The sequence below is a fragment of the Mustela nigripes genome, chromosome 9 (genome assembly GCF_022355385.1).
Source record: "Mustela nigripes isolate SB6536 chromosome 9, MUSNIG.SB6536, whole genome shotgun sequence".
Classification (NCBI taxonomy): domain Eukaryota; kingdom Metazoa; phylum Chordata; class Mammalia; order Carnivora; family Mustelidae; genus Mustela; species Mustela nigripes.
Genome location: NC_081565.1, coordinates 70,163,420 through 70,177,202, shown reverse-complemented (window position 1 = coordinate 70,177,202; position 13,783 = coordinate 70,163,420). Strand labels below are relative to the sequence as shown.

The 13,783-nt window shown below is 44.1% G+C and overlaps 1 protein-coding gene across 2 annotated transcripts in view; it reads right to left on the bottom strand.

Moving 5' to 3' along the window:
- The window catches only part of LOC132024781 (transducin-like enhancer protein 1), an 86,960-nt gene that overhangs the window by 40,861 nt on the left and 32,316 nt on the right, over positions 1-13,783 (bottom strand). For both annotated transcript variants that reach the window (XM_059411795.1, XM_059411797.1), the window contains exons 7-8: positions 2,924-3,128; positions 2,182-2,198 (exon numbers count right to left, since the gene is read on the bottom strand). In XM_059411795.1, the coding sequence (XP_059267778.1) occupies positions 2,182-2,198; positions 2,924-3,128 (222 nt within the window). The remainder of the gene's footprint in view (positions 1-2,181; positions 2,199-2,923; positions 3,129-13,783) is intronic.

Sequence of the window (13,783 nt, the reverse complement as noted above, 5' to 3'; positions counted from 1 at the left end):
ACCGCTACACTTCCTGTGTTGTTGTACGTCTCGCAAGCACTCAACCAACACACAGGGATTTAAGATGAAACCGTACCGAGAACAGAAAGTTAACTGAGAAATATAGGTCCGAACCTAGAATTGGTTTGATAAATTAAAACCTTCAGCAGACTACGGGACGGGAGCTTTCTCAACATCTTCTGCTGTCTCTGTTCTTCGGTCCAGGGTTAGGGTTCTTAATCTGACACTCCACGGAGTGAACGTGGCACAAAAGAGGACAATCGTCAGTGCCAGAGACAGCAACAAACGAAAAGGTCAGCTCCATCAAAGTCCGTTTACTTAGGTTTGTACTTTGGGAGTAGGGGATATTATTCCCTAGCTGGAGTTTTTTTTCTCCCCTTTCCCTCCCAAACATCTTCCAGAGAAAACTTTATGAGAATTTTAAAACTAGTGGGGTGCCTGGGTGGCTCAGTTGGTTAAGCAACTGCTTTCGTCTCAGGTCACGATCCTGGGGTCCCAGGATCAAGTCCCACATCAAGCTCCCTGCTTGGCAGGGAGTCTGCTTCTCCCTCTGACCTCTCCCCTCTCATGATCTCTCTCTCTCTCAATAAATAAAATCTTAAAAAAAAAATTTTTTTTTAAAGAATTTTAAAACTAGCTACCACCCCATCTTTCCACCCTTATCCATTGTCCCCAATGCAACCTTATAAATGAAGTATATAACCAACTCTTCATTTGGGCTCAGGTCATGATCTCAGGGTCATGAGATCGAGCCCAACTGGGCATGGAACCTGCTCTCCCTCTGCCCCTATCCCCCATCTCTCTCCTTCTTAATAAAACACAAAACAAAACAAAAAACCCCACAAAACAAAAATATAAGCACCAAGATCAGTCTCAAAGAGAATTATTTAAAGTAGCCACTATTCCACACAGAAGAGGGAGAAAGAACTCTCTGCACACTAAAGAATCACCTATCTCCCCCACAACCCACCACCAAAGCTCCTGGAAAAAGGATCAGAATGATTTAAAAGTTCAGCATCCCAATTCTGCTACTATATTTAGATTTATTTTATTTATTTTTTTTTTTTAAAGATTTTATTTATTTATTTGACAGAGAGAAATCACAAGTAGATGGATAGGCAGGCAGAGAGAGAGAGAGAGAGAGAGAGGGAAGCAGGCTCCCTGCCCCGCTGAGCAGAGAGCCCGATGCGGGACTCGATCCCAGGACCCTGAGATCATGACCTGAGCCGAAGGCAGCGGCTTAACCCACTGAGCCACCCAGGCGCCCTATATTTAGATTTAACCTGGCAAAAAAAAATACTGCCAGGTTCAGAAGGAAAGGAAGAGGAGGAAAGGAGGCAGAAACTGTAGGTTATCCTCGCTGAAAAGGGGCCCATTTCTCACTCCATTTACTCCACAACATTTGAGAGATGCATTTTAGATTCGATCTCCCCACAGCTTACTGGCAGATACACGTACAGATTAAACGTGCAGTATGTAAAATGGGTAAGATTTAGGCTGGTAAAAAAAATGAACCTTTATAAGCCCAGAGCCTCCATCCACGGAGGTTCCTCGTTTCAAGAGCTTACTCAGACGCTCAGTTCTTTGGTCAAAAATAAATTTGAGTTCAAGTTCACCCTCCAAGGACAATTACGAAAGAAAACCTAGATATGGAAACCTAGCAACTAAGATGCATTTGCAGAGGATAATGAATGGTTTAGGTAGAAATAACACATTACTAACCAATTTCACATATGGATTGTGACCTCTTGCCTTTAAGACTGATTTAAGACAAAAACGAATATGAATACTCTTAAAATTACAGGCAAGATGGAGTGGGAATGCAATAATAAACATGTTTTTAAAGTGGGTATGGGGCACATACAGATCAAAGTCTATTTCCAAGTGAGTAATCCTAGCAGACAGCTTTGCCTCCAAATCATGTCCCTCTCATCTCAGTAAAGTTTTATTTAAAAAAAAAAGAAAAGAAAAGAAAGAAAGAAGAAAAAAGAAAAGACAAAGGTCAGGGGAGGAGGGGTGGAAAGTCTTATTTATAAAAAAAGGAAGAAAAGGAAAGAAAGAAACCAGGTCACTGAGAGAGGGAGCATATGTGTGTCTGTGGCCGTGTTTAAAGAAAGGCAGTTTGGGATGCGTTGCTGGAAGGGCGACGTGTTTATGGACAGCAGGCGTTCGAGTACTTACTGTGCCCGGTTCTCTGTCTGCTCCCGAGGTTACCAAGAAATGCACAGACATGCCCGTTCAGACACAGAGGCAAGAACAGAAATAAAAAAAAGGGGGGAATAATTAGAACACAAGCCCCAAACAGTTTTAAAAATGGCTTTTATTTATATAAGTCATTGCACATTCCTAATACAGTGATTTCCTGAAAATTACAGTATTTTGTAAACATAAGATTTACAGTTTAACCATACACAAAGCCTATTTTTTTTATTTCTTGACAGAATAAATTACTTTTCTTCAAAAAATTAGTCAAGTGCAATTTTGCCCAATATTTAATGCATACTAGAATTAAAGCCTATGAAACTAAGTAGTAACAGATGCAATTATCAAACCTTTCATTTGAACACATTCACTTTCAAATTTAACTTCTTATTTCGCCCCATTTAACAACATTACTTTCTTTGAAAATTACCCAATTAAGCAGTTAACAGTTTTCCATAATATGGTACAGGCCACTGGCATTAACCAGGCAGTTGCCAAGATGTCAAGATGCCTGTAATCTAAAGAGATCGAGAAATCTACAGATGCCCACGTCAAACCCTGGAAACTTCCAGGGAGGACTGTGTTTCAGTGGCCAAGCTTTGCGACAGACAGTTCCTCTTAGCTCTGTATGGGGTGGGGCTTTCCTTAGCGGTGCACACAACTTTGCAGCACTGTATGAGTATCAGGACCAAGTCCTAATCTGGCTTGCCCGGCCTCTCACCTCTGTGGTGCTCTGCATCGTGGTGCTTCTTGTCATCTTTTATTGCCAAGTGAGACTGCCCACTCAGAGCACTGGACAGCGCCAGGAGGCCAGCACTGCCCCCGAGGGGCGGGATTCCAGGAGGCTGAAGTCCCGAAGGGTGAGGCGTGAGGGGCACTGGGGGTCCGTGGCCGTGAGAAAGATGCTGAGCTTGCAACTGCTGCTGCTGTTGGTGGTGGTGAGAGAGGAAAAAGGGGGGAGGAGGAAGAGAGGAGAGGACAGGGAAGGGGGAGGGGTGAGAGATGAGGGAGGGAGGAGCGAGGGGAGGAGGAGGGAGTAGAAGAGGAAGGGGAGGAGGTGAGAGAGGAAGGAGCAGAGGGGGAGAATGGAGGTGGCAGCAACATCCAGGCGGAGAAGGACCCACAATGGAGGAAACACAACAGGAGGTACCACAAACACAGGAAGGGAACAGAAAGACAAAGGGAGGGAAGGGGAAAACATGTGATTAGCATTTTCAGTTCATCAAAGGCGGTCATCTATACAGTTATCTTTCCTCATCTTCCCAAAATGCCATGGGGATCTATCTATGCTGCCTCCTCCTGGCACGGTTCCTGCCCGCAGAGCGTGGCTGTGGATCAGCAGCAAGCCAGGCTACGCGGCACATCCACCTCTAAGCACCAGGGATGCAATCCAGTTTGTCACCAAATGCAAGACTTCTCTTGATTTTCAGAAGGTTGAAGCGTGGTGGGGCACAGATGTGCACTCTAGAAAGCACTGACGCTACTCTCCACTATTCACAAGTTATGAGGTGACTTTGTTTCCCAAACATTCTCGTGCTAACTTACCACGACTTACGATGAAGCGTAAACAAAATACTACCTTAAATTAAGGGAAGGCTGAAGAAAGATCTAGCTTCTCTGAGGCATGCCCCCCCATCACAAGTACCCCCGTGTCCTTATTTCATTGAGCCCCTCAGAGCTAGGAGGAAGCACGGACATTCCCATTTCACAAAGGGAATCAAGGTGCAGGGCCTTGAGGAAACTCCCACCAGGCAGAGAGGAGTGGGGTCGTATAGGAATGACCCTCATGGCTGCACTCGGGTCACTGTGCCACCACACCACCATACACAGAGGGAAGGCCTGGGGGCCATGCTGTGACAGCTAGAAGAAACCACAGCTGGGAGAAACCACAGCCTGAGGTTGTGTTTATTGCTTCCTTTCTCCAGAGCCTCACACACCATACTCACCCCTTCAATGACACAGAGGGAAACACTGAGACCCAGAGAGGCCACAGAATGGGACTCTCCCCACTGTGACTACGTCCCCACTCCCAAATGCCTTTGCCTCTATCCCTTAACCCAGTTCAGAAGTCAGAAATCTGTTCACACTAAAAAGTACCATTGCTCTCATACATTATATTGAAGAGACTGTTGTAAGTAAATGAAAAAGTATCTAAGATATGGCCCTGCGCCATAAATCTGGCCACATTTCAGCTGTCCAACATAAAATTCGTTTTTGATGAGATAGTAAAAACGATTAAAGCTCAATTTCTAAGGTGTAATGTTAGAAAATTCTTAAGATTCTGATTTGTGCTCACTTCCTTGGGACTCAATTACTCGGTTTATTTATTACCCCCTCGCGTGTACTGAATATATTAAATCTTCACGCCAGATCTTCAGTAATTTCTACCCAGACCGCTGATCTTTAATTGAATCCTAAACATGCTTCCCGCCCTCGAGAGTGAGAGAAAATAGCACCTTAAAGCCAGAAACTGGTGTCTACCATCAGTTGACAGTAAATTTTTAACCACTCCTAGCATCTTCTAAAACATCTTTAGGACCCAACCTTCTCTTGAAATTCTCCTTCTTTCCAAAGGGGAGCACAGTGCTCATCAGAAGAAAAGTGGAAAGGGCGAGAAAGAGGTAAGAAAGAAAGAATTTATAAAGCCCTCATTCACCATTTGAGATCGTAATAATTTCTTTATGCACAAAATCACCTTCCTGTCATCCCAAAGACACTAATTCTTGCTCTGTCACCTTTTAAGAGCTTGGCAATAGCCAGACATAAAACTGGAGAAGCCGGCAGCAGCAGCATGGTCCACTAGGCATGCTCATTAGCACTTAATTAGGAAGTAGACACCTGCCATAAGAAATGTGCTCGGAGAAGGATGAGGAACAGGTCTGCCCTACCAGCAATTGCTATCATTACTTAGAGAATAAGCGCTACGTCCGGCTTCTGGGGGGGGGGGGGGGGGGGAGAACGCAATGATGCATACACAAGCAGTGCCACGGGGTAATTAAGCATGGCACGGATTACAAGATGAGAGAAGCCAAGCAGAGGGGAAGGGATTTAACTACTGGGTGGGGGACACCACCCTTTCACCCCTCCCTGCACACCCCGCTCTACCGAAAATCCAAGAGAGTCACCAAAAGACTTCCAGAGGTGTGATTTTATGTCCCAGCAAAGGCATATTCAGGCAAATGTCTGGATACATGCGAAGGGAGGAGAGCTTTGCTCCCAAACCCAAGCTGGTTTGTAGAAAGATGAACTAGAGAGCGTTCTATGATACATTATCGAAAAGAAAAACTAGCTTATATAATAAAGGGGCTTTGCCACAGCTGCAAACTGGACCCATGTGATTAAGCCCCACAGTGAGGCTAAGAACTATCAACAGGGATGTCCAACAGCCTGAAGTGGCCCCGGGAACTCCCACCTCTACCCAGCTCTGGTTTTCCAGGACCCATGGAATAGTTCACTGTCCACTATTAGAGGCAACTGAGTTTTTCCATCCCTTGCTTGGCCATTTTGAAAGCTGCTGCTGCTTCTTTTTACTGTTATATTTTATTTTATTTTATTTTATTTACTTATTTATTTTTGAGAGAGAGAGAGAGAGAGAGAGAGAGAGAGAGAGAGAATGGGGTGGAGGGCAAACAGAGAGGGAGAGAGAATCTTAAGCAGGTTCCATACCCAATGGGGAGCCCTGCTCAGGATTCCATCTCACAATCCCGAGGTCATGACTTGGGCCCAAATCAAGAGTTAAACGTTCACCCAAATGAGCCACCCAGGCACCCCAAGCTGCTGCTGCTGCTATTTTTTTTTTAAAGCAAAATCCTACCCAACTGGAAAGAGTACGAAGCGGTGAGAGGATGGATCGCAACTACTGAAGATGCTACAGACCCAAGAACTTGGATAATGCAGCCTCACATTCTACTTCTTATCCTGACATGCAGCGCGCCGAGATATTCTCCGTCCATTGCCTGGCCTCAGCTCAGAACACTCCCAAGGCAGGAAGGGTGGGCATCGTGGATCCCGTTTCACAGAGGAGAGGGTGGCTTGCCACAGGGAGCCATAACCAGAATGAGGACTGCAAACATTTTCTTCCCTAGAACAGCCTTTCTGCTGTGAACCCAGCAGCCCAGTCAAGTTCACAGGGAGTAAGACTGGGTGTTCCCAAGCACAGGGAAGGGAGAGTGCCATCTCCTTCTCCAACGAAGACCTCATAGGTCTTTCCCTTCTCAGGTTAAGGGGAAGCTCCTGAGGGTGTAGAATGCCACATGTGCTGAGACAATCTACCCTCCCCAGAGATAAATCCATCTTCACCATGCAGCCTTAATGGCAGTTAAGATGAAAATTTGTTCTTAGATTTATGCCTTGGGGCACCTGGGTGGTTCAGGGGGTTAAGCCTCTGCCTTCGGCTCAGGTCATGGTCTCAGGGTCCTGGGATCAAGGCCCAGATTGGGCTCTCTGCTCAGCAGGAAGCCTGCCGCCCCTACCCCCAGCCGCATGCCTCTCTCCCTACTTGTGATCTCTGTCAAATAAATAAAATCTTTAGGAAAAAAAAAAAAGGATTAATGCCTCGTGAGTCCCATCTCTCTAGTCCCCACTTCCCAATACCCCGTGTCACTCCATCGGGAAAAGGAGGATCTCTTTAGCTCTAGCTTTTGTCCAAGGAAGCATGTAAAGAAGAATCAAGCCAAAACAGGGAAAGCCTTGGCTACTCTCAGAAGAAGATGTTTAACAAATAGAAAGTAAGTGACTGCAACTGGGCAGCCCACCTGGCCCATGAGTGTTCAGAAGGACATCTCTCAACAAGGCTCACCTGAGACACCTGGGTGCCTGGGCCCTTCCCCAAAAGGGGGGAAAAGAAAAAAACATGAATGAGTGCTACTTTAAAAATGTATTTTAGAACAAAAGAGATACTGACATCTCTATACAGCCAGCAGAACCTCAAAAAAACCCGATGGCTCTACCAACTGAGAAATCTACACGCATCAGTCCTCCACAGACCCAAACCTGCACAGACCAATGGGGAAACCGAGATGTTTCTCAACAGGACAGCAAGGGTGGGAAAATCCAACCTTCTACCTCCTCATCACCTTCCATGATTAAGTAAACTTTTTTTTTTTAATGAATGCTTGCAGATTTATATAGTACAGGACTCACACGCAAAACAGTTTGTAGAGCTATCAGAAAAGGCAATTTTGATGAGTAATGGTGGTTTTTAGCGATGCAGGTGGTTTCTCAGATGACCAGTGGCTCTCAAACAACAATTCTGACACCCCCACTTCTTCACCCTGGGGACATCTGGCAATGTCTAGAGACATTTACGGCTGTCACACCTGGGGGGTGGGGTGGGGGGAGGGAAGACTGCTGTTAAACATCCTATGCTGCACAGTTCAGTCCCCCATCACAGAGAACTAACAAGCCCCAAATGTCAACAGTGTTGAGGCTGAACGCTTTTAGCCTAGATCTAAGCTGCAATTCTGTCCCATGACATCAGAAGTCACCGTTTTTTTTCCCAGAATTCATGTTTTTATACAGCAAGCGACCTGACAAATTATTGCTTAAAAAACAAAAATGCTTTTCAACACTCAATTGTTCACTGCCCCTTCACCGCCATCACGTACCTTGTCACAATGCAAAAAATAATCATCTGCTTCCCAGAGTAGACTCCACTGACAATTTTAAAATAAAACAAACAACAACAACAAGTTCACATTTCATCAGATGATTTTAGAAAAGCTACACTGGAAATGTCCACATACTGGTGTTTTGCGCCTCAAAGGGGGTCGCAGAAAGGTTTTGCTGTTGACAGAAGGAGAGACTTGCACTTGCTCTTACCCAAACAATGTGGACAGGCTGGGAGTGAGACAAGGGAAACAAACACCAAACCCTGAGTTAATGATAATGAAAACCCACAACGAATAAAGTCACCTCATCCATGTCAAACAACAGCCACACATTCAGAATTTTAATTCGCGTTTTACCTAGTGCAGCCTGGGTCAATTATGTTACTATAATGAAATTGACTTTGCTGTTTACATTCAGAGCTTTAACGTAACGATGCCGTGGCGTCCACAGTTGTATTTCTAAAACAGCTGTCACACGTGCTTCATCGCCACCGAGATGCCTACACAACAGGAAAGGACACTCAGAAGGAAAAGGGGGACCAACGCCCACCTTAACAGAGATGCCAAGCTCTTTATCACCAACCACAGAATCAACTTGAATTTTTGGAAGTCTCCCTCACTCTGTAACCTTAGGGAAAACCATGTCACACAGATCACAGACTGAACCCAACCAGAACTGAAACCATGCCCCCAAAATAGCATCTCTCGTGTTAAGAGCGTGCCAGCAAGTGGCATTTATAGCATTTGGTATTTAAACACTTAAAATAGGGGGAAAAATGTGAAAAGTAGAATTTGTTGACAGTTCTCTCCAAATCCCTCTTCCTCGATTTCTGCTATTTCCCTGTTCTTTAAAACACTCCGCTCTTATCTGGGGAGAGTGCAGAAGGAGAAAATTGGCATGCTCCAGTAAACAAGCTGGGAAAGTGGGGAAGAGCTGTGTGGGAGCAGAACCATCAAGGACACTACTGTACGAGTTATCTGAAAACCTCCCATTATGTGAATGGCCTCTCTCGAGAAGAGGGGCAAGGGTGATAAACCGGCAGAAACTACTTACAGGGGCCAAGAATTCTCAAGCCACTCGAACATAGTTTTTTAAAAAAGAAAAAAAAAAAAAAAAATCCCCTTAAAGTTCCCATCTCCATGCAGGAGCACAGAAAAGGACAGACAGGCAAAACTGATGGCCTGTATAGAGGTAGGCACCTGGAGGAAGGCCTAAAACTCTGAAAAAGACCTGAACTCATCTTCACTCTTTCTGCATTGCAGAGAATCCACAAAGGCCAACTCTTCCCGCATTATCACTGATGTCCTTGCTTGTCCTGCTTGCCCCAGATCACGGTGACAGCGACGACGATGATCAGAGCACTGGGCTGAAAGGCCTGAACTTGATGAAGTTTTAAAAAGCCAGGTTTATTTAGACAGACCCACTTCTAAAGCCATGGAAGGTTTTGATGAAAAGATGCTCAGCATCATTACCCAGCAGGGACATCTGCAAATCTAAACCACAGACAAAAGATACCACGTCACACTCACTGGAAAGGCTAGACTCAAAAAAGGTGGACAGGTACGAGTGCTGGAGAAGATGCTTAAAAAATGGAATTCTCATTCATTACTTTTGGAAAACAGTCTGGCAGCTGCTCAAAATGTTAAACAGAGTTATCACGTGACCCAGCCATGACATGTGTAGGTTCAGTCGGGAGAAAAGAAAACGGGTCCACACAACATGCACGCAGTGTTTACTGCAGCGTTATTCGGAAACAGCCAAAAGGTCTGGAGACAACCTCCATGTCCACCCGCTGGTGACTGGATTAATAAAGGTGGCGTATTGATACAATGCAGTATTACTCATTAGTAAGGACTAAAGTACACACTATATGAATAAGCCTTGAAAACTCTATACGAAGTAAAAGAACCCAGCCACAAAAGGCCCCATGTTAGCAGATTCCTTTTACGCAAAATGTTTGGAATAGGCAAATCGACAGAAATAGAAAGATCAGCAGTTGTAGGGACTGGGGGCCGTGGGGGGCAAGGGGGTAACTGCCAATGGATATGGGGCTTCTTTTTGGAATAATAAAAATGTTCTAGAATTCGTGGTGATGGTTCCACAAGTTTGTGAATATATCAAAACCCACTGATTTGTACGCTTTGAAAAGGCAAATTTCATGGTATATAATTACACATCAATGTAAAAAAAAAAATGCATAGGTCTAACTCTTAAAATGCGGTGCTCTACTTTCTACTCTGAAAAGAGAGAAAACAGGAAAATGCCTCCTTCCAAGGTATCAAGTACAAATCATATGAATGTATGAGAGGAAATTAAAAAGTGAATAATGCCTCAAATTTTCTAGCAACTAAAAAGCACACTCACTATTCAAAAGGACCAAGACATTGAAATCAAGCTCTGCATTTGTCAGCGATACCTACCTGTACTCCCAGTAAAAAATTTAACTTGAACCCAAGGAGAAGTAGGCTACCTACCAGACTTGCAATATTGCTCCTTCTCCATGGAAAATTAATCGAAGGGTTGGACTGATCACTAAATATAAGTTAGGAGAGCCAGAATATCGATGCAAGTTGTAGCCCTGTCATTTTCTGCTCTTGGTAGCAGGCTAGGGCATTATTCTCTGAGGGCGAATTTGTTTTATAAAGAAACTTACAGCTGGGTTATTGATGGGCTTTCCAGGGATTAACTGCATACTCATAAGAATAAGAGGCTAACCTCATCCTCTTAAACTTCACACACTACAATCCTATAGATAGCTGACAGCTACAGCCGGAGGAGAAAAATAATCCAACATTTTGCTAATCCTTAAACCAATCATCTCATGCAACAATGGGGAGCCTTTAGGTCTACAACTCAATCTCTTAAGGACAGGAAGCCTCCTTCTACAGACACATCAGGAGTTTGTATTCATAGACATGCCCTACATAAACACAGACAGACATTACAAAAGCCCCTAGACTTCTTTCAGTTCACACTAAATTGTTTCCAAGTATAGAGAATTTTACGTTCACCTATGAAGCAGGGATACAGACATCTGACCAATAACTGGATTCCCAAAGGCCTTGACAGAAGTTCTTCCATTCGTCGAAAATTAAGTCAGACTAGGTCCAACTAAATGAGAAGCGAAAAACAAGGTGGCCAACACTAACCCCGAATGTTTTGAGTTGCTGATGTTCACAGGTGTTACTATGAGAAACTGCTCGAGTTTTCTTACGTTCAGCAGTCAGCACTGGGGCAGCTGTCAAAAATCAGGCAGTCTGTGATATGGGAAGGACAATCCCCATGGCTCATGCGGCCAACTCTTCTCTCTCTCCTTCCAATTCCATCACAATGATCTATGCAACAGCCCCTCAGGACCAGCAAAGGCCTTATTCTCCTTTCTCCTAAGTAAGGAAGCCAACGATGTCTTATCCTCACTTCTGCCTCTCAATTTTCTCTCCACCTGCTCCCAAAAGTTAACTTTACACCCTCTGTTTTGAACCTTAAGTCTGTTCATCAAGTTCAATAGCCAAAGGTTCTTCACTGCTGCATCCTGAGTAAAAGCTGTTCACGCATGACAGCTGAGTGGCAGGAGCAGAACATCTGAATGGGGCTAATCTCAAACACTGACACCCACCTAATCACTAGGAAAGACTAGAGGGGAAGTGACCCGCTGGTCCGAGCCACCACCCCTCACGGAGACTTGGCCAAATGGACCCACAGATCTGCTGCAGGCACTCAGAGAAACAAGGTAGACGGAACTACAGTTCAAGGAGTCGGGACCATGCTTGATAAAGGCTGCCAGCCAGGGTGCTATCCCCACAAAAGCCACGCTGAGTCGATGGTATTACCCATCTGCAGATGGGGACACTAAAAGGAGGTTAATTGATAGTACGAGGTCACAAAGCTCCCAAGTGGCAGCACCAAGCATCCTACTCAAGTCCATCTGATCCCAGACTCATGCTCTACCTTTGCACAAGGTAAAACAAGACAAATGCTCTGAGAAAGATGAGCACAAAGCGCCGTGGTGCTGGCCAGCCAGTACTTGCAAGCAAGTGGACATCAATCATGCAGTTGTTTCTTTAAAAATTACACTCAGCCAGTCATATTTTACTTTCTAATAAAAAAGCAACCATCTTTCTTTGGGGGTAGAGAAACACCAGGTGAAAAATAGTACAAGGGAACTTCCTGGGGTGAAGGAGAGAATCTGCACCCCCGAAAGCAGTGTGGGTTACAGGGTGTGTGCACATGCTGAAGTGATCACCCTATATATTTAAGACTGGTGCATTTCACAACATATAAATTATGCCTCAATTAAAAAAAAAAAAAAAGCCTGTGTGAACAAATACATATGCATCTCTATCCATATGATCTGTAGAGACCACATGTGATATAAATCCACTAAAATTTAATGCTAATTATCTGGAATCCGAATCTCAACTAAAATCAATTAGTATCATAGCAAGGAGAAGAAGAAAGTTCTTAGTTCCAAGCTCCCTCAAATAATACAAGGGAAAGTGATCTCGAAGAATCCTTCAATCATTTTCCCTGCCTTCAGGAAGACATGAACCATTCCACAAAGTGTTGCCATCTAAAAATCTATTTTGTTTTGAGCGTTTTTAATAGAATTCCAAATTGGGGAGAGAAAAATCTTTGGGTAAGTCTGCTTACATCACAGAGACTGTACCGATGAAAGAAATAAATTTATTAATTAAAAAATAAATTAAATTCTCCAGTAAAGCTCCCTTCCCACACGAACCTATTTTCTAAAGAGCACATGAGCTGTGTCACACCACATAAAACTTCGCCTATGAAGATCTCTGCATTATTAAATACTCTTTCTATAGCTACAAGAACATAACATACTTAATAGCAAAAGAGCTTAATATAAAGCAACATTCAAAAAGTAGGGCTATAGTTATTCTGCCAATTATCAAATTTGCTATCCGTCACAACTGTTTAAAAATAAAGTATCACATGAAAAGTAACTATTCCCACAGTTTCTCCAAATATCAAGTATCTAAGAAGCTTATCTTTCTGAAATACCAGTAATCTATGTAAGTCGAAGCCAGGTGGTGTCTGGAGTGGAACAGATGTAAAATTCAGTATTTTCTGTAAGGTAGGAGAATTAAGTTTTCCATGCTGGTGAGAAATGGGCATCATTAATTCACTCAGCACGAACAGAAAAAAGGGGACCCTCTCTCTTCCTCCTCCAAGAGCACTCCACAGTTCCAGGACAGAAGCTGAGCCCACCTCAGCAGCCCTGGTGTCCTTGAGATTTCCCTTTTTCCAGATCTGCTAAAGAGAAATGTCTTTAGCCCTGGCAAGCAAGCAAGCAAGCAGTAGGCCCCCTTGATTGTACCTTAAAGGGAATGAGAATGTTTCGGCTCATTTGCATTTTAAAGGCTACTCTTTCATGATCTTTCACACTTGTAATAGATGTCTAAACCGTTAAATTACTATTTCTTTTCTTAGCCTGAAAGTCGATGCAGACGAAGAGCGTGGCCTCTCCCATTGTTCTTCATCCTGAGCCGGTCCCTGAGCAATACTGACAGCTGCTATCAGACCGGGGCTGCATTTACTCTGTGCGCAGCTGCTGCTTGTAGGAACAGACAGCCTCCCGGAGCCTCCTCCCCTCTGGGGAGACAGGTTGACACACTGCATGTTCAATGAAGGGGTGCGAAGGTCCACTGAATTGTCAACCCAATTTTATGCTACTTCAATTTTCCAGGACGCGCACAATTCCTTTCAAGCAAAAATCAAGCATATGCCAGAGCATGAAACTTACGGTGCAGGATAATTATTGATCACCGCAAACTTGCAAAGAGCCTTCTGACATAAATTAATAGACTGAGCCAAAAATTTACAATTAGGAAAACCGCACAGGCTAGTAGGCTGAAGACACACAATTGGCGTTAAGTCTTGTGCTCCGGGCCCAATTCCCTGATTTGGGTTATTGTCGCTAGCTATCAGAGCTAATCTGCCTTTATAA